Here is a 27,775-nt window from a genome sequence, read left to right as displayed (position 1 = left end):
AATTAAGGACTCCAAATGAATAAGCTCTGTGACTGCTGAACGTGTAAATAAGCCTGTGTGTGAATTGCTGTGATAGTAGTGTTTGACCAAGAAAGAAAAGAAAGTTGAATATAGAAATAGATACATATGAATGCACTAGGGTGCTAAGGGTGACTGTAGTGGAACCCTGGGGAGCTGTATATTACTGTCATTTCTCAGCTGCTGACTCTATATGTACTTTTTATACTTCATAAATACAATCATATTTATTTGAATGGGAGACACTAGCTGAGAGATTAAAGGCTTTAACAAAGACCTTTGCACATGCACACATACAATAAACAAATCCGGAGCCTGTGGGAAGCAGCAGAGGATATCCAGCAAACAAATACTGATGATTAACATTGACGGACTGATGAAAAGGCAGAGGAATTAAAGGATGAAGGATGGCAGGATGACAGGGACATGAGGAGACCAATGGCAGCAAGCCACCATACTGAAGAATGTCAAGATGATGTGTGTCTGCATGTGTGGCATCAGCATAGTGTTGTTGTACCTACTTGTGTTTTTTTGTGTTATATTTAAACTGGTGTGTGTGTGTGTGTGTGATTACACCTACAGATGTAGGTTTTTATTCTTTTACATGTGCATGAGATCAGATGCATGATATATATGTGTGTGTGTGTGTGTGTGTGTGTGTGTATACTGTATGTTTGTGTGTGTGTAAAACCAGATTTACAATACAGCACAGTTATCAGCTTCACAGCTGCAAGACTGTGTTTGTGTGTGTTTGTGCGCATGTTTAAGCTTACGTGCTTGAATCACATTAGTTGCATCCCATTCAGAATGTGATATTAAGTGGTAGTACAACACAGTACAACTACACTAGGTACTGCATTCAAATTAAAATTTCATATAATTAAAATATTCATCATTACTATTATTTTAAAATGATCTTCCTCAATACTTTCATTGGCTCATATACATAGGCAGGCATGAAAAGACAGTTCCCCATTTAAATACAGGAATATCTCTGGAAGAATATAGGCCAACATGTCTCCAACAGGAGACATGTTGGCCTATATTCTTCCAGCCCAGTACAAGGGTCAATGTAGTAGTAATGGCTGATTCCATGCAAATGTTTTATTTCTATTCATAAGATGGGATTAGTTGCTCACTTTAGCCTCTCCCACATGGCATGTCCCATAAGTGATTCATCAAGCACAACACTGCACAATAACTACTACACCACCTGCTCCGAACACAAATTACAAGTAGAGATGAACAATTAACTGAATAAATAGAATATGACACACTTAAATAATTATTAAAATTAGAGGCTTTCTTTTCGGTCCAGAGTCTCTGCTGCTTTACTCCTCAAATGAATAGTTCCCCATAAAAATGTCAGTCACAATCTCCTCACCCCCATGCTGATGGAAAGTCGGATAAAGTTTTGTAGTCCTTTAAATATTTCTGGAGCTTCACAGCAAAACAGCGTTTCAGCATGTTCCTTAACAACTGAAATAGCTGGGGACTGGTTCTTTGTCCTAAAACTACTGTAAAAAGATGATTGTTATTGTCTTCTGAGGGACACTTTCTTTAAAACTTCCCAATCATGTTGTCTAGCAGGCGTGTGTACAAACTGGCAGATGGCAATACATTCTTTTTGCAGTTCAGCAAAAGCCAACAAAGTGGTGATTGCTTCACACCATCCCCATGAGTTAGAATTCTCCCGTTAAACCTTCATGAATGTCATTATAAAAGTTTCTCAGCTTAATAGTTTTGAATCAGGGCCGCCAGTGTTTGGAGAAAGTACCTCATGTAGAATAAAATGTACTAAAGTTAGGAAGCTCCAGCTGTTATTTCAATGTGTCAGATCTTAACCAATCAATGCTTTATAGATTCTATATAGATTAAATGATTATCTTAAATGCATTTTACCAGTGACCTAAAACATGGAATATATAGGTGTATTTCATACTAGATTCAGAAGATAAATCCTATTGGACACCAACCTGGGGCTCTGATTCGGTGCACCTCAATCCTGATGCTGCTCAATCCTGATTAAGTTTGGTTGCTTAACTGTCGAAAGGACAAATTGAACCTCTTCCTGCCCATGGTGACTTTGTCACTCCTCCTGCCTCTCTATCTAAGCCAGACAGTACAATATTTCTACTACTGAACAGCATGAATGATTAAGCTGTAGTACCTGACCAGCCTTGGTCCTCTCACAGACGAAGGTTTCATATATGGTCGCGAAGGTGGGAGCGTTGTCATTGATGTCCAGCAGGCGGATGTAGACTGGAACATGGCTGCTCTGACGGGGATTATCTAAAAGGCAAACACACAAAAGACTGAACACCCTGCTCCACTTGTACACTCTTCTACATATTCATACTGTGAGCTATCTGGTATAGCCTAAACCATTATACTGATTCCAATGCCTTGCTTAAGGGCACCTTGTAAGTATCTGATGAGGCAGAAAGTATGAGTGTTAGACATCCACTTTCCTGAATGAGCTTTGTCTTCAACTCTGAGCTCACACAAACACACAAAAGAGGAAATATAACGATATTAAAGAAAAACACTGAGTTCAAGATGAAATAATAAAAAATGTGCTATATTGTATTTTGAGCGGAGGCCTGTCAAGTCTCAATTCAAGGCAGGCAACCGGTCAGACTCCCATTTCACACTTGTGACGTTGTCAGTTTGTTTATGAGAAGCTGAGGTTATCTCATATTAAAGAAACCTGACACTCAATAGATTTTTTTTGTCTTCAGGCTTCAGTGTTTTCTGAGTGATTACAAGAAAATCATCAGACTCACATCATGACCAAACACTACCCAGCTTCTTCTGTCTCAACAGATCCATAGATATAAAATGGTGCTGATGGGTCACTCTGTTTCATGTTCATAGCCACAAACAGTTTTACTTTGACATATTTATGTTTCTTTTTTCTTTACATGACTGGAGAGAGAAAATGATGAGCAAGAACCTGAAATTAACTCTGTACATTCAGTCTCTTATCAGGATGGACAGAAGCTGCATGATGAGCAGAATGATTCCATATCAAATCAAAGTGTCTCAGAGGTATCTCTGGCTTGATTTCTTCCTCTTCTCTTTTTAATCAGAGAGCTGCAGTGAAGAGTAGAGAAACATCTTAATATCACAATATAAAACATGTGTTTTCTGTTCAAAGTTCAAACATTTGAAAAGAGGCTTTTTTCTGGTATCCCTGCTTTATCCAATCAGGACAGATAATTCCATAAAGAGGCGGTCCTGTCTGCTCGTAAACTTGCAGAGAGAAGGATCCTCCTGTTTGCTGCTATGTCTGGCAATTACCACTCCCCAGTCATGTGCTGACATAGAGATAAGGGAGAGGATTGCTAACTGCAAAACAGACAGGAAGTTAGCTAAAACAACAACAATGCTCACAGCAGCTTTAACAGAATGTATGTTTAAAAGATTCAGTGTTGTCAATAAGTGTTCCAAGTCACATTGCATCTGCCACTCACATGCAGTGAGAATCAGTAGCAACAACACAGGACCAAACAACAATAAGGTGGTAACTGGTAGTGTCTTCGGCAACTTATATGAGGAAAAAAACACAACGTCCATATGTGGAAAAGTGTCCACTATTGTGTTGTTGTTGTTGCTGTCTCTGGAAACTTGTATTGAAAAAAGTCACTGCGACGGTCAGCCCTCCTGACCAAGACATCAGTGAACTTTTCCCCGAAAAACAGCATCCCTTGCCATGAGTGAGAGAGCCAGACAGGGTCTGTGGTTTACTGATGGCGATTATGTAATTATGTAATTTAGAGCGAAAAGCGAAACTTTGACTCTTTCCACGACACCAGGGGAAACACGCTGAAAAATACACATGGATGTCAACCTCATGTTGGGTACTCTTTTGGTTCTGCAGGGCGGCGTGTTGTATGAATTGACACACTGGTGCAGCTTTACGCCAGCGCTGCTTGGTTCAGTGTGAACAAACAAAGGGAGAAATGGCGAGCCTTTGCTGCACCGATATGATGACAGGATTTACCTTTATACCCCGTTTGAACACAATGTGCTCAGCAATGGCAGAGTGGCACTGTCTGTATTTCGGCTGGTTCCCTCCAAAGGAAGTGGATATCTGTAGTCTTATGCTATGTTAATACATGTAACATTAAGTTACTGTTTATACTTTATATACAGTATATATATAGTTTATATATAGAAGTAATGTGCATGCGCCACTGTGCATGCAGCCTGTTGTGGTCGCTCCTGTTTGTTTTTATAATTTACTACTTTTTTAGCTTATTTAATATATTGTTTTAATTTTTTTTTATTAGCTCTTACTTAAGCCGTGCCACATGCTGGTGGAGAGAGTTTTGGCCTTTCTTTTTGCTGTGAAAGTACTTCTTTCACTCAGCCGAGCCATTGTTGCACAGCAACTACACGGCCACATTGTTTATATGAGGGATCAGCTGTTTACTATGAAGCCGGCCGGCATGGTGTCCAGATCAACAGACATCCCCGAAGAGATATGGAGAAGGACACACAGAGGCTGCAGGGGAGGAATAAGGCAGCAGAATCCAGGAGCAAGGTCAAGACAACGGAGGCTTACGGAGAACAGAAGATTTAAGCCGAGTGTCCCCTCTCTCATCATGGGTTAGGGTTAGGGTGAGACGACTTCCGGGTCGCTGCTCGTGCAGTCGACCGGTTAGCTCGTGGAGCGGTTGTCTTGCACTATTTCGTTTTCCCTCAGGACGCCGGCTCCGCTGCCTGGGCTGCAGGACACAGAGGAGGAGAACAACCTTTGTTCCCAGAGCTGTTCAACTCCTCAACTCCCAACCATCCCTGCCCCGCTGCCTGCCTGCTCTGGACCCTGGACCCCCCCGCTCATCCTGCTAACAGACAATAATACAGACAATAATCTACCTGTTTTTGGACATACAATGCTGCTTCCTCCACACTCTTGACAGCACATCCCCACTTTATCTATTTATATGGACATTCATAACTACCTCAGTACCAACTTGCACCTTATGTAAATACTGCCTATATCTCTTTTTATTCTATTTATACCTCTAATTTATCTATTTTAATCTTATTTATCTTATCTTATCTTATTATTAATTTGTATTTCAACTAGCTGACTGTTCTGTGTTGTGTTGTATATCTGTTAAGTGTTGTGTTGTGTTGTGTATAACTGCTCCTCGTGCCTTGCTTTGAATTGCCACCCAGTTTTTTTAATTGAATTGAATATGGGTAATGTGAGATTGCTAGCTAAGAAGATGGAGGAGCTAACGGCGGTAGCCAAAAGTCAGAGGGAGTACCGGGAGTGTAGTTTAATGTGCTTTATGGAGACATGGCTGCACCAGGACATTCCTGACAACAACGTTTCCATCGAGGGCTATGAGACTGTTAGGGCCAACAGGGACTGCACCAGGAGCGGTAAGCGCAAAGGAAGGGGGCTTGCCATTCTAGTTAACAACAGGTGGTGCAGTCCTGCTCATATTACCATCAAAGAGCGTTTCTGTTGCCCGGACATTGAACTGTTTGCCGTTGGACTCCGACCATATCATCTGCCTCGTGAGTTTTCACATGTTGTTGTGGTGACTGTTTACATTCCTCCCTCTGCCAACGCAACGTTGGCATGCGAAGTCATCCACTCTGCCATAGCCCGGTTACAGACTCAACACCCGAGTGCATTCATTGCTATCTCGGGCGACTTCAACCACGTCACCATGGATACAGCGCTGCCCAACTTCACACAGTATGTGAACTGTCCTACAAGAGAGGGGAGGACCCTGGACTTGCTGTATGCTAATGTGAAGGATGCATACAACTCCTCTCCCCTCCCCCCACTGGGTAGATCAGACCACAACCTGGTGCACCTCAACCCCTATTATGTGCCTCTAGTGAAGAGCCAGCCTGCGACCACGAGGACAGTGAGGAGATGGTCGGAGGAAGCTTATGAGACACTTCAGGGATGTTTTGAGATCACAGACTGGCAGTCACTTTGTGAGCCACATGGAGAGGACATTGATGGGCTCGCAGAGTGCTTCGCGGACTATATCAACTTTTGTGTAGACTCCACTGTTCTAGCTGAGACCTTGCATTGGCACCCAAATAACAACCCGTGGGTAACAAAGGACATTAAAGAAATCCTCAATGAAAAGAAAAGGGGTTTCAGAGCTGGCAACAGGGAGGAGGTGAGAACAACACAGGGACACCTAAAGGTGAAGATCAGGGAGGGTAAAGAAAACTACAGGAGAAGGCTGGAGTGGAAACTTCAGTAGAACAACACGAGAGAGGTCTGGAGAGGAATGAGGACCATCACTGGATTCAGGTCAGCTGGTAATAGAGGAGTTGAAAGCAGCGTGGTCCGGGCCAACGAACTGACCCTGGAGAGACTTGTCTCTCTCCGGCCCTTGGTCAAACCACTCTTGGACTCCCTACAGTTCGCCTATCAGCCCAAACTTGAAGTTGAGGATGCCATCATATACCTGCTCAACTGTGTCTACGCCCACCTGGACAAACCAGCGAGCACTGTGAGAGTCATGTTTTTTGACTTCTCCAGTGCATTCAACACCATCCGTCTGACTCTACTGGGTGAGAAACTGACAGCGATGCAGGAGGATTCCCCCCTTGTGACCTGGATTATTGACTATCTGACTGGCAGACTACAGTATGTGCGCTTACAACACTGTATATCAGATAGAGTGGTCAGCAACACCGGGGCCCCACAGGGGACTGTCCTCTCTCCCTTCCTCTTCACCATGGACTTCAACTACTGCACAGAGACCTGTCATCTCCACAAGTTCTTGGATGACTCAGCAATAGTTGGATGTATCAGTGAAGGTGCTAAGGATGAGTACAGGACTACTGTGGACTACTTTTCTTTATTTTGTTATTGTTTTGATTAAGTAAATTGATTCTGTTTAGGTCATTGTGGTTAGCTTAGATATATTATGAACTGTCCCTTGCTTTAAGTTGTATATTTTTGTTATTGTATATTTTGGATTAATTGTTTCGTTTGTAATTTTTCGTCTTTGTTTTCCTTCTCAGTGGCTGCAGGCTGGTGCTGGTGCTGGTGCCGTGGGTGGTGGTGTCTCTCCTTGTGTGCTGTGCCTTCTTGGATTTCGGTTATATCACCCCCACCAGTAGGCCTCAGCCCCTGATTAGGCTCCCCTTTTTTTTTTTTTTTCTTTTGTTTGAATGAATGATAAATGGTGTTAAAATATATATTTCTAAATAAAGTATTATTTTGTAAACTGGGAACCATGTGTCTTGCCATCTGAGTGGAATGAACCTGTGTTTCTGACTGCTAAATAATTCTTTGGGTGCAATTCCCAAGGTGGTGTTGTTGAGCAACCATATTGGCATTTAAAGCGTCCACCCCGCCATAGAACTATAGGTAACTGCATACTTGTGGACGCAACCGTCATTAATGCTAATGTAGCTCCTCAGGGATTTAAGCTGTTATTTTTCTAATTCTGACAATCTAACCCGTGACAACATATTATTGTTGTTGCTAATATCTGCTCACAGCAGTTGCCATTTGTCGCCATAGCAACGGTAAACATCACATAACATGGGCTGATGGGATGTGAATACTGTAGAGTGCAGAATCAGGCTTTTAAGGACATCAATATTCATGTTATCCATCAATATACATTTTTCCTAAGCAGCTGACACAGTTGTGCAGTGTGCATTTGTAGTGTTACAAAGGCTCTTTCTCTCAGTGTGACAATGCACCTTGTGGGGGCTGGAAGACCTGTTGGACGATGGCCCATTAAGTGAACAGAAAGGTCCACTGCAATGCTAAATAGGTGTTGACGAGAAACTCCTTCAGGTTTCCCAGTAGCTCCGACTTTCCCCTGGATCCGTCCCAGTTTGTTGTGACACACCAAGCCCCAGTTCCTTGCACAACACATTCATGCATATACAAACGTCTGAGACAGAGTGATAATCTTTCATGTAAATGTATCTCTTGTGTACACATTTGCATGTGATGCCCGTGTTTATTTAAAACTGAACTCTAAATGCCATTGCTACAGCATGTTCCCATTTAACATTTTTCTTGTTTCATCTGGTATAAAATAAAAACATCTGTGTGTTTTTTGTTTTGTTTTTTTTTCGCAAAAACAACACATTCATGGCACACAGTAGGCTGCATGGTACGGTAGAATATTTAATTTGCAATTGTTGTTGTTTGCTTGTTCTTCAATAGCCAATGTTGTCGAAACGCATTTAACGCTTGACATATGTCATTGTTACATTAAACAATTAAACACAATTTGTTTCAATGGACCAGAATGTCCAACTTGTCCCATTATCCGTCCTGTACAATAAAAATGTAACACACAAAGTCAAGAGCCACAAACAGAGACAGGTCGACTTTAAAGTAAAAATGGTTAATCTAAACAAAAAAATTAATAGCCAAAACAATGTGTGTAGTTCATACCCGTTAAACACTGATATTTCCTTCATTAGATAATTACGCCACTGAGCTATCCGATGTGAAAAAGTTTATTTATTCTCTATCTTAATCAGGCTAAATAAATGAATGAATGAATGATGAATAAAAGACATTTTGCTGATTTGTTAATTTATTTAGTTTAGATTGACCACTGCAGCCAGCACTCTTCAAAAACGCGAAACTTTTATTTTGAAGGTGAGTTCTCTCTGTTTCCAGCCCTCGAGCTCTTGTGTTCACTTTTCATTTTACAAGTGGGATGATAGGATAAGTTAACAGCCTGCTTCACTGAATCACATTGTACGCCTTTGTTTAATGCGACAATGACAAATGCAAAGCGTTAACAGTGTTAAGACAACATCAGCTATTGAAGAACCAGCTCACGTCTAAATACAATTGAATTTGCACAAGTAGGACAATGAAATTAGGAAATACCCCCTAAATTGGCATTTTCCACAATACAACATGAACAAGTGCAAACTAATTATACTTCATGCATGACTGTGCACATTTATCTTTAAAAAAGAGCCTGAGTCAGAGCAGGGAAAACTGTCAATAAGTTAGCACAAAGTTTTGTACAGTGTTGTCCATTGATTAATTAATTACCAGACTTAACCTACATTTCCTGAATGCTAGGACCACCAGCATTCTAGCACCCGCTGCAACATGCAGCATGTAATTTTAATGTTTGTGTTCATAAACACATACTTTAACAATGCATTTGTTTGATGAAGTTACTAGAAATTATGGAAGATAAACAAAATACACTACCAGTCAAAAGTTTGGACACACCTTCTCATTCAGTGTTTTTTTCTTTAGATGGTTCATTAGAGTTACCAGACTCAGAAACCACAAATTAACAGCACCTTAGATTAGAGCCCACATAAATGCTTCACAGAGTTCAAGTAGCAGACACATCCCAACATCAACTGTTCAGGGGAGACTGCGTGAATCAGGCCTTCATTGTTGAATTGCTGCAAAGAAGCAACTACTGAGGGAGAAGAAGAAGAAGAGAAGTGCTTGGGCCAAGAAACACAAGGAATGTACATTAAACCAGTGGAAATCTGTACTTAAAAATTTGAGATTTTTGTTTCCACCCACCATGTCTTTGTGATGTTCAGAAAAGGTGAGCGGATGGTTTCTACATGTGTGGTTTCCACCTTGAAGCACAGAGGAGGAGGTGTGATGGTGTGGGGGGGCTTTGATGGTGACACCGTTGGTGATTTATTTAAAATTCAAGGCACACTTAACCAGCATGGCTACCACAGCATTCTGCAGCCACATTCCATCCCATCTGGTTTGCGCTTAGTGGGACCATCATTTATTTTTCATCATGGACAATGACCCCAAACACACCTCTAGGCTTTGTAATGGCTATCTGACCAAGAAGGAGAGTGATGGAGTGCTGCGTCAGATGACTTGGCCTCCACAATCACCCAACCTAAACCCAATTGAGATGGTTTGTAACTCACTTAAAGCTAACTTTAGACCTTCTTTGATCACCCTGGAGCTGATCATTGGCTGAGTCTTTGCCATTTTGGCTTTTCTTCGATCCATTCGAATGGTAGTTTTCCGTTTTCTTCCACATCTTTCTGGTTTTGGTTGCCATTATAAAGCATTTCAGATCATTTTAGCTAAGCAGCCAATCATTTTCTGCACTTCTTTATATGTTTTCCCCATCAATCAACTTTTTAATCAAAGTATGCTGTTCTTCTGAACAATGTCTGGAATGACCCATTTTACTCAGATTTTCAGAGAGAAATGCACTATAACCAGCATGTACAACATTTGCTGCCTTCGTCTTTAAATAAGGGCCACCTGTTTGACACCTGTTTTTTTCACAGAATGAATGACGCCCCTTTCAATTAATGATTCAATTACACATAATCAGCAGTATGCATGTCATGACTTGTTGGGTCTGTTAGTTTTCCATTACTCTACTACACCTACTAGTAAATTATTTGCCATGTAGAAATATAATTTCTACCAAAAACAGTGATTGATCTGGTTAGTGATGTTGGACTGCTATTATTTTGATCACAACTGTATATCACAGAGCATAGAGCAGGATCAGCAGCCTTTTTCGATGTCCTGTGCCAATTTACAATGGTAAGGCCTACATTTTTTTTTTATTTGTGCATTGACTTTGAGCCTTGTTTACTGTCTGTTGCTGTTTGCATTTGACACAAGATGAAAATAGCCATCCTGTAAGTGTTTCACAATAACTGTTCTACGTGGAGATGACAGGCGATCTCTTCCAGAGACCCGTGTGTGCTGGGCTGGACAGCAGCGGGCAGCTCTGGTGGTCGCACTGTTAAGCTTTATTAGGCTACATTATAATTGTTCATTCGTTATTAGTGGGATAATTTTAGATGTTGCTGACTGTTTATAGCCTATACTATTCACAACACCAAGATCTAGTTTGTAGGCTAACAAAATATAGGTTTGTCAAGTGGCAGCTTGGCATAGAGCCGATGCATGATTACACATTATATGCAATAAACTAACCCTAACTCTAGATAGTCCTGAGTAACAAACTAACATCCAACCAGGATTTTGATTCTGACACACAGTAAACAGCTAATTAATGCACTTAAACACACACTTTGATACAGACTGAGTCAATGAGGAAATAAAACAGCATGTCTGGTTTCAGAGGGAGGAGAGAGAAACTCAAGGCCCAGACATGTTCACTATAGTCTGGACTGCTCACATGTGCCACCTGATGGCTGTTGGTGCACACTGCAGCTAATGCAAAATCAGCTGAATAAAACCAAAGTCCCCCCTCTTTTCTGCCGCATCGTGGCACCTTTAATGCAGGGGCAATGGCGTCCTCTGAAAGGAGAAATATATGTATTTGACACCATGGGGAAAAGGCTATCACCAACCTCTCAAATTCTTTTTAGAGGTTAGTGTGTTTTGTCCCTCAGGCAAAATCTGTTGTGTCAGCACCTTTCGTGAGCTGGTCTGCAGTATCATTTGGATATGGATATGCTTGTATTCTTTGCCTTTCCTAGTCCATTTGCTTTGGATGCAAAGTATTTCCAAACAGCACTCTTGCTGTTTTCTTTGTAAATGGAAACCTGTCACAGAGACTCTGAACTCCCCATATTTAATGAGCCCCTCCACATCAAGACATCACATCATACTTACGGAACTCAGTGGCGATGATGGAAATATTATGCCAGGCAGTCTCCTCTCTGTCCAGGCTTTTGAGCAGAAACACAGATCCATTCCCTGGATGTACGTTGAAAAGGCGGTCCATGTCAGTGCGGCGGTCGATAGAGTACCTGTAACGAACCACAAGATGTGAAAGGGCTAAATTAAGCCAGTGGGTGTGATGAACTACAGTAACCCACCAGTGAGTCACCACAATAGGGAGAATAATCTGTGATAGAGGAGAGTACATGGTGATAGAGTCTAAATTGATGTGGTGCACTGTGGCGTTATTGTAGACGTCCTTTGGTCACTTTACATTACTGTAGGACTCAACTGCTGTGTGCAGCTGTTCTGTTGCTCGCAGGATTTTGTATAATAGTGGCACTAGCCAGATAAAACAAAGCTTCTATCCAAATCAAATTACAAATTAAATGTAATGTAAATGTAATGTAATAGTTACAGATATGTCTATATGAAGTACACTGAAAAAATAAATAACAAGCAGCTTGCAACTGTTTTGGTTGCACCCCAAAAATCTGTGCGAACATTTTCATTGGTTGCACCTGTGTGCCTGAAAATTAACAGCTCAGATTTATATTATAAAGTATATTATAACAACCACCAAGTGGGTGTGCAGACAGATGCCTTTGAACAAATACGACAGTACACAGTTTTGCCTCAGGAATTTTATGAAACTGTGTCAACACAGACCATCTGCATTGTACCCGTCCATGTCAGCTCAGCTGTCACTGTCTGTTCGAGAATCCAGTGTAGCCCAAACACTTAGCTGGACCTTTAGGTGTGTTCCACTGACAAAAAGTGAATTCCATATGAATTGGGTGGTTCAAACTGAGTTCAGATTTAGCAAAAAAGGGGAGAGGAAGAGGGAGAGAACTGTCAGGAAAAAGCTGAAGTCAGGGGTCTCTTCCTCAAACTGGACTTCCTGGTCAGGAGTCTCCATCCCACCAAGCAGTGTGGTTTGGTCCAGTTCAGTAAGTTACACATTACACATTTGTTACCCTTTTGTTGAGGTACCTAACACACCGATACAATACTAAAAGGTGGAGTTGGAGGTGCAAACCGCTGAATGGTCAGTCGAATGGTCATTCTGATGTAGGATTTCACTGACTCAGACTTTTTCAGCAGTCTTCTGTGTTGCTTCCTGCAGCCTTTTCTCAAGCAAAGCTTGTTTCCTTGTTTTAATAAACAACATACTGAGAAGAAAGTAAACAAAACTGTGTGTCCTGTGCATGGGGAGTGTGCGGTTGAGCTGAGTTGAGGAAGTGACAGAAAAGTGACTGTGAATGCGAGCAGAGCAGGGGAAAAAAGGGTTATCAGTTTGTGTATGTTGTCTCAGTCTCAGTAATGTACAGTATGGTCACAATGTATCAGTTAATAAATGCAGTAGCTTCTCAAGAGTTAAGATCAGTCTCTCCAGTTTTCCAACTACTGGAAACGTGAAAGGAGTTACCCCCGAAACCTGAGTGGTACCAAACTCAAACAGACTATCGTTTAGGTACTGTTACCAAGAGTTATGTACAAGTTCGAAGGGTACTATACCGCACTTTGGTGGAAACAAGGATTAACTGAAACCTGAAAATTGGCCTCAGAATGTATGCTCTTTTAAACTCTGAAGTGCATTCTGAAAGCAAAAAGTGAGTCCAAACTTTGAGCTATAAGGTTGGACAGTAAACTGTGGACACTAGTTAAATCACATAATTGTGTTGCATTGAAAGCTGCTGCATTCTGCCACCTCCTCCTATTCTATCTTACTGAAGTCTGTTCAAAACATCACAGCTACTTGAAAATCTCTTCCTACCGTCTGTGGACTGCTCACAGAGCAGTCTCTATTTTTGAACTACTTGCTGAATGCAGCTATTCACAGCTTCACAGCCCTCCATAGATAATAGAACTGAGATGCCTTTGCCTCTGTCTTTTCCGTGTGCCTCTCAAAGTGGGGGCACACTGCTTTGTGAACAAGAACCTCATATTGTACTGTATATGAACATCTTCAGTGTCTTGATCCAAGCTGGTATCACGATCAGCTCTAAAATACAGCATCAAACTGCTATCAGCTGTTTATTATGTACCACTCAGACTTAATTATTGTTTCCATAGAGAGATATATGAATCTAAAAGGAAACACTGCCTCAGTACATCCAGGCTCTATCATAATTACAAAGCACTCAACAGTAAAATAACAGTTCACTGACACAATTTGAATAGATACCGTCACATACACAAAGGCAGAAACACAGGAATAATTTAAATTGCGTCTGGGTGTGTATGTGTGTGTGTCTGTGCCCCCCTGGAACACATCAATTTTAAGAGCTCTCCATGGTTCCATGCTTGTTTTAATTGGAATATGTTCCCCATCAGTAAGCCTGCTTTAAATGCAGAGAAATAAGGGCTCTGCTCCAATGTCCAGCTGGGCTCTGTCCTGCCTGCCACAGTTCATCTCCTCTTAGTTTAACACGCTCATACTGCTGTCATCCCTCCATCCATCCACACATCATGCTTATTTCTCTTTATCCTATCTGACCCGGTGTGTTTATTTCACTGTTTTTCTATCATTCAAACCCTTTGTTGTATCCAAGAAGTTCAGGAAAGTTTCAACTTTTCTGAACAATCTTGCACCTCCTGATCCTTACCTGTTGCAACAGAGCAAATTACACAGTGCTTTTGGCATTTTATTTTATAAACATCTGAAAATTCCCAGGATGCTTCAATGCCATTTCAGTAATGGACAGTTACTAACAGGAGGGCAACAGCTTTGAACTGCAGATACGATATGACTACTTTAGAGTCTAAAATCAATATAAATTGAAAAATAATATCAAAGTGTAAGTGGTTTTGTCACTATCTGTGTTTGAATCAGGCTGAGCCCTGACAGAGGAAGGCCAGACAGAGCATTCAGCCAAATGCTAATGGTATTAGAGGAGTAGCACCAAGCACACCAACCACACTGCTGGACTTTAGTTACATTCCAGGCTTCATATACCATCAAAGAGGGGGAATGTAACATTGAAATACATCAAACAGTGGGACTCTCATGCACAAATCAACAATAATAATGTAACATTAGCTAGCTAGCTAGTTAGCTACCAAGCCATCAGCAAACTTGAAGCAATTGTTTTATGCTTGTTATAAAGAAAAGGACCATAACACATTGAACAGAGAGTTCTAATAACCCTTGTTCTGAAGTGTGTCTCTAAAAAAACTCTGTTTGGAGGGCCATGTAGCACCAACACTTCACCACACCACTCTATCCCAACAAGAATAAGGACACCCTATCTCTCAGCGTGAACACGTCAAAAGGAGGGGCAGGGCTAAGTGTAGGGGCAAGGGGTGTATTGAGATTGGGCCTTGCTGATCCGTTGAGTGTTTGTTTGGTAGCGTGCTCAACATGCCTAAGTGCAGGATAACAGACATTAATTGGAATGCTAATGCAATTTGTTTTTGTTCAAATCTGTTGTGTTGGGTTTCAAGCTGCTGCTGTTAGTCAGTGTGACCATCTGGTTATGACAGAGTAGTGACGTGACTGCTTTATGTAAACAGATTTCATTGGCTATAGGCTAAAACGTTCTCGATCTAGAAAAAATGCTAGTTATGGTCAGTTTGATTTTTAAACAGCAAATAAGGAAATTACTTAAAATTGCATGACTCATCAGGATCGCAATGGGGGGCTGCAGCAATAAATGCTGTCCTATGCCCACCATACACCATGTATCACCATGGATCTTATGTGTGCAGATTAATCTGATGTCAGTAGGACAATGTAGGAATGTCGACACTTCAGGTTTGTCCCGGTTCAGATTAGGTAAAAAAAAGAAGTCACTGCCACAGCAGTGACCTATCGAGCCCTGAATTTGTTTTTTAAAAAATGGAAAATAATTGTAAACATGTCCCATTTAGCCACTTTGCAGTTTCTTATTTAACTTTATTTATCTATAATTAAAAAGAGAATGACAGCTATTTGACAGTAATCTAGATTTAAAAAATAGGCTGTGTAAATCCACCAGAAAAAAAGTGCAAAATATAGTCGACAGAAGGGTTAGGGTTAGTGTGTGTGTTAAAAGTGTGTGTGTTAAAAGTGTGGGATCTGCTGAATCACTGCTTTAGAATTAATTTGATTTTACCAATGTTGATTTTACACAAATTGCTAGACTTTGCTGACTTGGGCATGGGAACGTCAAAACATTTCTGATTATGTGATAAAAACAGTAAATCTGAGATCTAGGGAATGTAGAAATTTGACTAATGTCCATATGAATGAATCTTAATGAGGTTTTATCTTACTTGACAATGCTACGAGCTCCATCGGGGTCCATGGCGCTGACTGAGCCCACAGCCACGCCCACTGCAGCATCTTCCTTCACCTCCATCAGATAGCTGGCTTTATCAAACAGTGGCGGCTCGTCCACGTCCTCCACCGCAATCCGAACTGTGGCCATGTCTTTAGAGCCTGCAGACATGAAGCGAGGATCCACCTGGATGTTCTGGACCTGGATCTCTACCGTATAGGACGGCTTCTTCTCATAATCCAAAGGCTGCAGAGGCAAAGAGACAAAAACAGGAAACACAGGAGGGATTTAATAGGACTGTTCTTGTTGGTAATAGTATCTTGGTAAAGATATAGCATTAGCACTGCTTGGCAAAATTAAATTCTCATTGAGGCGAGCAAATTTAAGGCTTTATAAGGCTTAACAGCAACCCCACTTCAAGTGGATCCCACTTGAAATACCATATAGTCTGACTAATAAAGTCCAAAAATGACGTCACAAAAACTTTAAGAATGTCATTAGGATGTCAACAGTGAACGTTAAAAAGATCTAATAAAAGACATTGCAAAAACTTTCATTCTGGCTCTTCAGTGGATGTCTTCTTCTCAGCAAAGACGTTTAGTTGACATGGACGTGTCTGTGCTCAGTGGGTAACTGAGGAGGAGGAGCGCTGCTGCACGTCCATCTGTGTGCGCGGATCTCAGTCTGTGGTTCATGCTGGACGGGTCATAAAAATGATCATCCTAATCAATAAAGGTTGGGATGAGAGGGGTGAAACACGTCCTTAATGAGGACTATATTAATGACATTCCCTGCATCAATCCTCGAGCAGCAGAAACGATATGGGTATCTCTACATTAACATGTACATTTGCGCATGAGTACTAGCTGATGAACTTCATTGATTATTTAAAAATCCTAACTCATTGAAAGGTCACTCACGCCGTCCAGATTCACACAGTAACATAGTTTGGTGTGAAGCAGCTGTCCTGATATCCTTTCTAAACATATTTATTTTAGAAGCTAAAACTTTAATACAGCTTTTAGTTTAGCTGATAAAATGTTCCAAGATTTTTGTTACGGTGACATTACTGCGTGCATGGACATGTTTAAGTGTGTTTGCACTGTGTGAACCTGCCTGTGTAAGTGCATCTTACTATCTGAATAATGTGCTCTTTAAATAGCAGGAAACAGACTGTGCTTTTGACTTTTGACCTGCTTTTTGTTGGTCAGTACCACTGTCACTTTCTGCTGCCACAAGAGACAGGAGCAATCCGCCATCAGTGCACCTGACCGCACCTCACTTTAGGACCAACACGCCCAGGGGCGCATAGATGTGCCTAAGTACATCTTCTATTAACACAACGTGGGCGTGACAATGACAACTGTGTCAGTCTGAAACTAGCAACGCTCTGTGCTGAGCATTAGATAGTCTTACTGGGCTGCCACATCCCTATATCCCCCTCACTTTGCCTACTGGAATACATATCATCCCTTAACCTAGACAAAACAAAAATTGATTTCTCCGCGTAGCGCTAACTATTACCAATAAAACTATTCTCATGAACTGGAAATCAAGGAAGAACTCACAACTCAAAAAACACATTTCTCTGGAAAACTTGCTACCTCTATACAAAATATTGCATTAGAACCCCACCCCTTCTGGTTACTACTTTTTTACAGACTTAATCCTATTCATCCAGGGGCCTTGTTTTAAAGGGTGCTTGTGAGCCATTTTGCTCTGCCCATGACCAAAACCTATAAAATACGTAAATTTCCACCACTTTTGAATTTTGTGCAAAGTTTCATTTATTTTTGAGTAGTGACCGCAACGGTCGCTGCTCGGGTCCTAATAACCCTTTGGATTACAATAGGGTTCTCGCAGCATTTGGTGCTCAGGCACTAATAAGTCCTTGCATTTCAAGAGGGTCCTTGCACTGTTATCGATTCTAGGGCCCTATTAATAATAACGTGCATTTCAAGAGGGTCCTCGCACTGTTTGGTCCTCAAACCCTAATTGAAAATTGGATTTCTGTGTACTGCATGCTCGTTGTTTCAAAGGAGAAAGAAGCCTGTGCAGCTCTACATGCCCTGCCTCGGCTCCCTTGAAGGAATGCAGGATATTTCTTCATCTCTATCCTGCTGACCTTTCATTTCTTCTTTGTTGAAGCTTGCAGACTTTCTTAGGTAGTGTCAACAAGAGGAACAAATTAAGTTCTAAAAAAACAATTGTGATTGTACATTGGTAATCAAACACCCTGTGAGGAAATCAATTTCTTAAATCAAGCAGCATTAAAAGCTCCGGTCCTGTGTATTAGTGCCTGCTGCAAAGGCTAGGACTTTGCAGCAGGTAAAGATGATAAGTTTAATTTGGTTTCTTTCATCTGTCAGGCCTGCCCAGGCTTTGCATATTTAACAGTATGTGTAAAACAGACTACGTGGGCAGGGTCCTTATGAGTAAAAAGTGTGGGATCTGCTGAATCACTGCTTTAGAATTAATTTGATTTTACCAGTGCCGTGAGAAAAATATCAAGATTAATAATATCCAGCTCCATTTAAACGTGGGCGTCAAGCAACAGACTCCATATTATTTACAATAGATGCAGTTTGACTTATGCATTTCATTCTGTGCTATTCAATGTGCAACTGGAATTTACTCTTATTCATTTATTTACTTCTTGAACCTTTCTTTACCTGTGTTTAATTATTCTTGTTTGTGTATCTGGCTTCACATTAGTGCTACACAAATAGTTTATAAATGTGATCAGTACTGTGAGCCCACAGTTAGTAGTCCTTCACTGTCTCACCTTGCTGACAGTGATGACTCCCTCCTGTGTGTCTTTGTCAGTGGAGATGTCAAACATGTCCATGCCGTCTCCGCTGACAATGGTGAAATACATCTCAGCATTCTTCCCGATGTCTCTGTCAGTGGCTTTAATTTTCCCAACTGGAACGCCAGACTTGGACGACTCAGGAACTCTGAACTGGTAAATACCTGAAAACACAGGAAATACAACTAACAGTCAGCTGCATGTGGTAAGATGCTTTAATGTATGTAACCATGAATAGTACTGTGAAGGCAGCAATATGGATGGGTAGTCAACTGACTCACAAATCCATTTATACAGCCTTGAAGGTGCACTGTGGAGATTTCTTGTAAACAAACAAAATTGCTTGTCCTCAAGAGTGTTGAATTAATTTCCTTAAGTTAACTTTTTAAATCAAAATATCTTTCATTGTTTACATCAGTTGTTACTAGCTTGCAGTCTTCTTCTCCTCTGCTTTTGCTGCAGTGTGTAATGTGGCTCGGTGAGACCCAAATAAACTGTTACTGGGAATAACAGCTGCAGAAATAACACTTACTTAACTAGACTTATCATAAAGCCAGAACATCACCTGAGTCAGTAAGCACAGACTGACTGACTGCTATTAATCAGAAATAGGAATCCCCGGTGTGAGCAGGTAGTCTAACTCTTTTGATGTAAATAGTACCAGTCATAGAAAATTGATGCAACTCTTAAACTCAAAGGCATGGAGAAAGTTTGACTCTCCCTGAATAAAATCATATGACAGCATAAATGCTGAGTGCAGAAACAACATCTTTCTGTTGTCTCAGAACTTCATAAAGAAAGTTAGACAGGTAGACAGCAAGAACAAAAGAGGCATTCTCAGTCCAGAAAAAAGAAGCCAGGCGGTGGAACACTGTCTCACCACCAGACTGCTGACGATCATTAAAAAAAGCACTTCAATGTATTTTTTGTGAGTGTGATGTATCCTTTTGTTCTCTGGAATAAGTGCTAACACAGTGTTTTGCCATCAGTTTGTTGCAGAGACGAGATGGCCATTGCTAAGAATTTCCCTCGCTATTGTGAAACAAACGGCTTAAATGAAAACGGGTTCCAAGCATGACTAAATTAATTCAAATTAGAAGTCACTCTCCTGTATGGACCTGAGGCAGTTTCACATCAGGACACCTTTGTGTGTGTTCGTGTGTGTGTGGGTGCGGGTGCGTGTGTTTGTGTGTGTGTATGTACATACGCTCCATCTCAGAGATCTTATGATGTGTATAAACCATTTGCGTGTGTAATTATATAATGCTGTGACACAGCAAAGGTCATAGACTCTGCCCTGGCAGCTAGACAGTACTGTACCTGCTACTATTTTGGTATATTTATGTGTGTTTGTGTGTGTGGAGTTGCTCATGTGTATACACAATACAAATACATTATCCCAGAGAGGGAGAAACACTACTGCAGATGCTATCATCACCATCTTATTTAATAAGGAATTATTTCACTACCATAATAACATACATACATACAGTTTTCAAAATTCAACATTAATTTTACAAGATTGATACATACAAGATTATTTAATGATTCTTTTAAGGAATTTCCTAAGATATACTTTACTTTGTGGTGAAGTGATGAGGATGAGTTCAGGAGTCTCACCGCCTGAGGAAAAAATCTGCTCTGTAGTCTGGTGGTATGGCAGTGGTTACTTATGTATTTTTGCCAGATGGCAGTAGGGTGAACAGACTGTGGCCGGGGTTGCTGTTTTCTTTAAGTATCCTTTGGGTTCTGTACATCTCCCTCACCTCCCTGATATCACTGATTTCAATTAGGGATGGGCATTTCGAGTAATTTTCTAACCGAGTACCCGAACCTGGTCCTAATCGAGTAACCGAGTAATAAAATATATGACTCATAAATGCACTCTGTCCATCAGACAGCGCATTGCTGACACACAGCGTCGTCAGACAAAATATCAGGTGGTTAATAAGAGTAGATTGGAGTTTAAGATGCACATATGAGTTTATGACTGGGAAGAAAAAAAAGTTTCCCCTCTGGACGGAGCGCATTTATACCCCGGGATTTTTTTTTTTTTTTTTTTTCAGTAATTAGCGGTGCTTATGCTTTCGTGTTTCTTGAACCTTAAGTGGTTTCGCATCGAACTCGTTGAGTGGTTGTAAGCCAGTTTAAGGTTACAAATGCGGTTACATGCTGCTATTCTGACATGCCGCTATTTAGACAGTGACCTGTAATTGTCGGAATAGCGGCATTAAAGTTATTTTTCAAGCGTCCCACTATTTCGACATTGTTTTTTGCCATTGTCGGAGACTTGTCGGAATAGCGGCATGTCTAAAGAGAGACATGTCGGAATAGCAGGCGGACCCCGAAATATTGCATACATGTTAATTTACGCATTATTTATTAGGATTTACGGGAGATTTCCTGATAGTAGTGATCACACACGGCAACAGAGCAACCATCTTGATGTAAATAAACGATCTTTGGCAGATCATGTTTTCCCATTGGATTTTAGCCCGTCATGTGACGGCACACGGGTCCCTATTGGACAGGCTTGACTGCTCGGCTTCTGGGTAAGCTAACGTTACAAACACACCGGTGGGGTCGGTGTAAAGGCTGAAATAGACGAGAAACAGAGCGACTATACACCCGGCATCGCCGACAATGAAATAATCCTAGGTTAACCGGTTAATAATTCGTAACCGATTAGCAGATTGTCTACTCGGGTACCCGAGTATCCGAGTAACCGTGCACATCCCTAATTTCAATTGGTTTGGCCAATTAATCAGCGCCAATAGGACGGTCTACAAATAATGGCATCAGGGTGGTATCAGCCAATAAATCAGCTATGTGCTTTTCGTATCAGTTTCCAACTATGTGAACAGTGAGAAAAGAGCTAGAATAGTGAATTTCTGAACAAAGTTTCAGATCTGAAACAAAACTAAACCACCCAATCAATGCCATACCAGCTAACCAATTAAACAAAACCAAACCAACGCAAACCAACCAACCCATACAAAACCAAACCAAACTAAACCAACCAGCCAAAACCAACCAACCCAAACCAAACCAAACCAACTAAACCAAACCAATCCAAACCAAGCCACCCAACCCAAACCAAACCAAACCAAACCAAACCAACTAAACCAAACCAATCCAAACCAACTAAACCAAACCAATCCAATCCAAACCAAGCCACCCAAACCAAACCAAACCAAACCAACTAACCCAAACCAATCCAATCAAAACCAAACCACGCAACCCACCCAAAAGAAACCAAACCAAACCAAACCAAACCAACCGATGTAACAATAGAAGGCAATTTTACTTTACAATACTTTTGTAGTCTAGTTATGTACCTAGAACCAAAACACTAAAGCAAACAAGTGGTAAAACCCAACTCAGTTTTCTTTCTGGCTGGTTGGAGACTGTTTCCTCTCGGCTCTTACACTGACAACATTAATTGGAGTCCTGATGTGAAGTGAAATGAATTGACGTGTGTGTGTGTGTACTTTTATGAGAACCATTTATATTATATATTTATTATAATAATTGATAAACTGTCCTTCTATTGGTAGAAATACAAGCATGTGTGTGTGTGTGTGTGTGTGTGTGTGTGTGTGTTAAGTGTGGTGACTTAAACAGAATGATAATGCCACATGCAAGCTGTTCATCAGATCCTAGGGTGATCTTCCTTTGCACCCTGCACTTCAAAAGGAAACTGGGTGAATGGTGTTAATGCTGGGTCGAGAGGAGGAGGCAGAAACTGACACTCTGATACACACACTATGACTGAATGAGGCAGAGATGGAGAGGGTGAGGGGAAAACAATTACAAGATAAAGAGATGGATACAGAAGGCCAGAGAGCTAGAAAATGAAGGGGAAGCTCTGCTTTCATGTCAATTCATGAGGATTAGATGAGAGAATGAGTGATGTGATTGAGGCCAACAGAGCAGCAATTTACTTGCTTCTTTTGCACTGCTACAGGCACTCAAACACTGCTCATGGAAAAACACACAAATGCTACCATGTGCCAGTACAGTCTCTTGATGAACAGCTGCCACATCTGCACCAGCTGTTGCTAAGTTTGAAAAACAACTGTTACAATGCATCTACAGTACTAAAGTAAGATTAGCGCTGAATAATTCTGAGCTCCACCACACAAACTAGTTCTAACGGATGTAACTGCTGAGTCACTGTAATAGCAAAAGAAATACTGCTGTCTTCACAACTAAGAGCGATTCAACATATTATGTGAACTATTTTCTTTTTTTATCACGCGCTTTTTATCTATGTAGGATTAAAAGTTGCCTGCCAAAAGTTGGGGTAGTTGCCTGCTTTGCCCTGATGCTGTCTTTATTCACAGTGACATTTAAATAACTCAACATCAACTTCTGTTCGCAAAGACAGCGCTCTGCCTTCTGCATAATGCGAAGGACATGCTGTCAGCGGAACTACTAGTTCAGCTTAAATATTTTACTATGAGGGCCGGCTTGTTTGGAGTAACCAAATCAACCAAAACCAAAATAATCCCCATGGTAATGCTGGTTAAATGCCCCTTTAATGATGGTCTGTGCAGCAATATATCTGCACTAGCTGTGGCGCAAGCTCACATTAGGGCCGCAATTTGCTATACACTATGTTCAATTTAGTAAGATTAAGTCAAAATCATGAACATTAGATGGCAAAATTAGACAGGCTAATCTGCTCTCACTCTGAACACTATTTTTGATTAAAAAAATATTCTGGATGTCTCTTATTTCATTATTAGCTCTGGCCACAGCGGTTCTGTTGCCATGGGAATCAGTGCCAGAATTTGTAGCCCAAACCTCTTATACTCTCGCACGGGTAAGGGGAAAACAAAAGTCATGATATTTTACATCAAAGTGTGAAGACTTAAGACACTCTAATAGAGGATTAAAAAAGCTCAAGTAACTGAACTTCTGCAATAACGAAGTTACCAGAATGTTCAAAATGACATGTTTTCAACCAGCATAGTGCTGAAAAAATATTAGTTAATATTTTTTTTAATCACACAAAAAACAACAATTATGACAATTTTCCAATCACAATGCCTTAATTTATAATGAGCAGCTGTGGATTTTGGACTGTTGGTCAGACAATTCACATTATTCTTTGCCTGAACTAGGGCATTTCCACGTTCCATAAAATTGTGTTCTTACTTCTGTTTTAGAGCAGAAGTAGTATTACTTTGCTTAACAGCGTGTCACAGTTTGGCATCACTGGTCATCTGCTCATTTCTGCTTGCCCTGTCACCAGCCATTCTCACCTAATCATCCAACTCCACTCACCTGCTCTCACAGCTGCTACTATTCACCAATCAACCCGGTATATCTACTCCAGCCACACAGACACTCTTTGCCAGATTGTTTTGTCACTCATGCAAGATTCTCCAGCACTTTTCCTCAGACTGCCTTCCTGTTGCCGACCTGGTAAACGCACCTGCCTTCTGTCCCCGGCTTTGAGATTTTCTGCTGCATCCTTGGTTACTGTTTTGCCTGTGGCTGCCTGGCATAACCTTTCCACCACGACGCTACAGAATGAATGTCAGTCAGTTTCCGTGTGGCTCTGAGACTCTCACTGTGTTGCCACATTTGCTATTGTGTGTGCAACGTGTGAATATCCACCTGCTGGCTTTCTGATCCTTTGCCTTCAAGACCACCTTGACTGCCTACTCCTACCTGGTACTGTAGCCTGAAGTTGTCCTGAACTGTATGTGTTTTTTGTCAGGAGTGCTTTGAACATACAACAAACACCTTTTTTCTAGAAATGTTCTTGGCTACAAGCTAATGTTGGCTGTAAGAAGCCTTGCTGCTGTACACTAAGTGTGTGTTTGCTGCTTTGTAAATTTACATGACAGACAAAGGGCGGCTGCAGCTCAGGAGGCAGGGCGGGTCCGTCTAGTAATCGGAAGGTCACTGGTTCGAATCCCGGCTCCCCCTAGTTACATGTCGAAGTATCCTTGAGCAAGATACTGAACCCCAAATTGCTCCTGATGAGCAGCTGGCGCCTTGCATGGCAGCCTCCGGCATCAGTGTATGAATGTGTGTGTGAATGGGTGAATGTGGCATGTGTTGTAAAGCGCTTTGAGCTGTCCGAGAGGACTGGAAAAGCGCTATATAAATGCAGACCATTTACAAATAAATAATGTTAGCAATATTTACCTGAGCAAAATGTCACGAAAACTTTTATCTTGTTTGCTGATGCTGCTCATTTTCCCTGATTTCGTATCAGATTTCTGCTCAAACATGCAATGCCACCACCCTGATCTCCTCATTGAAAAAGCGACTAATGCTTACGTAACTCAACCTACAGCGGTGAAAAAATGTACACTAACATGTTTTCATAGTAGTTCAATAGTTCTGTACTTTAATTTACAGACTGAAACACTTGTTCTGCTGCAGAACTGTGCTGTTTTCTAATGGTTTGGACAGTCTTTGTGATGTGGACAATGACAAGTCAGTCAGTGTGTTTTGTAAAAGATGCACCATGCTAAGACTTTATGCACTTCATCTCAGTTTGTCAAATTCTGTGAAACTGACACCAAATTGCAGTGAATAAACAGAGAAATCCTGCACTTTTTTTTTAAACAGGCATTTTGTATTCTTCAGTTGGAAAAATATTGTGATATACTTAAATGATTGTCTTGCAATATATCACTGTATCGTGATAAAATCTATCTTGGGCCATGTATCGCACATCGTATCGTGAGGTACCCTGTGTTTCCCACCTCTAAATATTAATAGCTGTTGTTCAATCCATAGCCTGTCTCTCTCTAACACACTATAGCAGGAGTCTTGAGAGTTTGTGCCTCTTGGTACAAATCCCACATGTTAACAGTGAGACAGTGCCTGTGATTATGGATTCATATGTTTAATTAAGAAGGCTTTCGGGAAGAATTAATGTCACTTGGACTAATTCCCCTAGACACACACAGCTGGTGAAATCATTTTCCAGAGAAGTGTTTCATTCCTCCAGCAGAAAGGGCTGGACTTTAAAAAGATCAACATTGTTGTGCTCACATCACACAAGGCACCATTATGTAGTGCTTCATGCAACAGTAACAGGGAGTTTTGGGTTAAATTTGGCTATCAATAATGATTAACAATTTATCAGGGATAATTATTAATTATGATTAATAAGATCCAATTTACATTAGATCACCTCAGGGCACCACCCTTGAAGAAGGGAAAAGAGCCAATTCACCAAATCAGTCTCAGAAAAGGTACTAAACTGTTTGTAATTAATAATTAATTTAATAACTACAACCAATATTATAACAGCTAGTAATGGTTGAAGGATTTTGGAGTTCTTGACAGAGTAGAGGTTGGCAACATTCACTAATTCCTATCCTAACCCTTGAGGTTCTTTCTGACAGTGAGGGCTTGCATCTTGAATTAGCATTGCTTCAGATATGTCCTGGTCCACAAATCTTGTTCTCCAGATGTAATTAAACGTATTTGTTTGCTACAGACACCAACAAATGTTACATCATCAGGATTTAAAATCTTGTCAGTGAAAATGAAAATTGTGTTTCAAAAACGATCATGAATAGTGTCACTATCTGTCAAAATAATCGCAATTTTCAACCATATGTTGCAGCCCTTGTCTGTGCCATGCACAACAGGCTGCTATCTACAGTACATTCTATAATCTCATCATGCAGCTAAACAGGGAAGGTTGTGGCTTAAAATAAAGGTATTGGTTAGCTATACAACACATTTAATATGGCAGATTTTGCTACCTTAATAAACATTGTTTGTTGGTCCAGAGTGGATAAATGCACTTTGAAAATGTTGCTCAATTACTGATTATATTCATTGGTTTGTTCCTTCACTACTGTTGATGTGATGTATAATTCAGGCAACTCAAACAACACTAAAATCTGTTCCTGCATTGTTTTTCCCAGTGTGTCTTCTGTAGTTGTCCATAGTTGAAAAAGCTGAACCATCAACAACTTTGATTGCAGCAGCAAATAATTGTGCTTGTTCGAGAGAGAGATTAGCTGCTTTCTTCCTCCTTGTTTAACCCAAGATGGCGCCATGCTAGTGGCAGCCTATTGTAGCAGCTTCTGGTACTTCCTAGTTTTTATTGTGTTTTAAGCTTGTTTTTCTTTCGTACCTGTACACTGCACTGTGGATTTATACATTACCCACACATCTAGATGCTTTTTCATCGGTTTGGATACCTTGGTTTACCTTTTTACATACTTGGGTCTCTCCTGATGACTGGAAGCCATGCCTGCAATATAGCCAGCATTGTTAACAACCGCGACCAGCTGATTGCCCTAAGGGCCCCCAACCCTCTTAGCCGGGGAGAGACCCACAGTACCGGAGGAGCTAAGGAGGAGATGGCGAGGCTGCAGAGCAGATGTTAAACGGAGAAGGAAGAGTAGGAAGTTCAAACCCTGCATCCCTGCAGTTATTACGGGAAATGTAAGGTCCCTGGCGAATAAAATGGACGAACTGGAAGCGCTCGCCAGGACGTAGAGGGAGTACAGAGAGTTCAGTATTATGTGTTTCACGGAAACGTGCTACATGAGCAGATAACAACCTCGTCCTGCCCTCTCCATCATACAAGCCTGTGGTTCAGCAGCAACCAGTGACAGTGAGGACTGTGAGGAAATGGTCTCCCGAGGCCATGGAATCACTGCAGGGGGCCCTGGAAGCCACTGACTGGGATGCCCTGTACAAACCACAAGGTGAGGATATTGATGGCCATCTCAGAATACACTGGCTTCTGCATGGACAACTCCATCCCCACTAAAGAGGTCCGCTGCTACCCCAACAACAAACCCTGGGTTACCAGTGACCTAAAGGCCCTACTCAATGAGAAAAAAAGGGTCAAGGGACCGAGCAGAGCTCAAGCATGTTCAAAGAGAACTCAAACATAGCATCAGGGAGACTGTGACTTCTGTTTCCACATTTAGTCTGTTTGTTCATTTTAAAGTTAACAGCATGTTACAAGGTTTTGATTCTGGTGAGTAAATTGCTCAAACAAAATATGGAGTAACACAACTGTTATCCTTCCTTCTTCTGCTTGTGAACTGTATAATT

At 41.1% G+C, this 27,775-nt stretch overlaps 1 protein-coding gene across 2 annotated transcripts in view; it reads right to left on the bottom strand.

Moving 5' to 3' along the window:
- The window catches only part of cdh6 (cadherin 6), a 123,524-nt gene that overhangs the window by 22,298 nt on the left and 73,451 nt on the right, over positions 1-27,775 (bottom strand). For both annotated transcript variants that reach the window (XM_084369693.1, XM_084369694.1), the window contains exons 6-9: positions 18,695-18,882; positions 15,905-16,155; positions 11,600-11,736; positions 2,189-2,310 (exon numbers count right to left, since the gene is read on the bottom strand). In XM_084369693.1, the coding sequence (XP_084225819.1) occupies positions 2,189-2,310; positions 11,600-11,736; positions 15,905-16,155; positions 18,695-18,882 (698 nt within the window). The remainder of the gene's footprint in view (positions 1-2,188; positions 2,311-11,599; positions 11,737-15,904; positions 16,156-18,694; positions 18,883-27,775) is intronic.

This window comes from Pagrus pagrus, assembly GCF_965226575.1.
Source record: "Pagrus pagrus genome assembly, chromosome: 12".
NCBI lineage: Eukaryota > Metazoa > Chordata > Actinopteri > Spariformes > Sparidae > Pagrus > Pagrus pagrus.
Note: the sequence above shows the minus strand (reverse complement) of the source record. Positions and strands in the feature narration are given on the sequence as shown.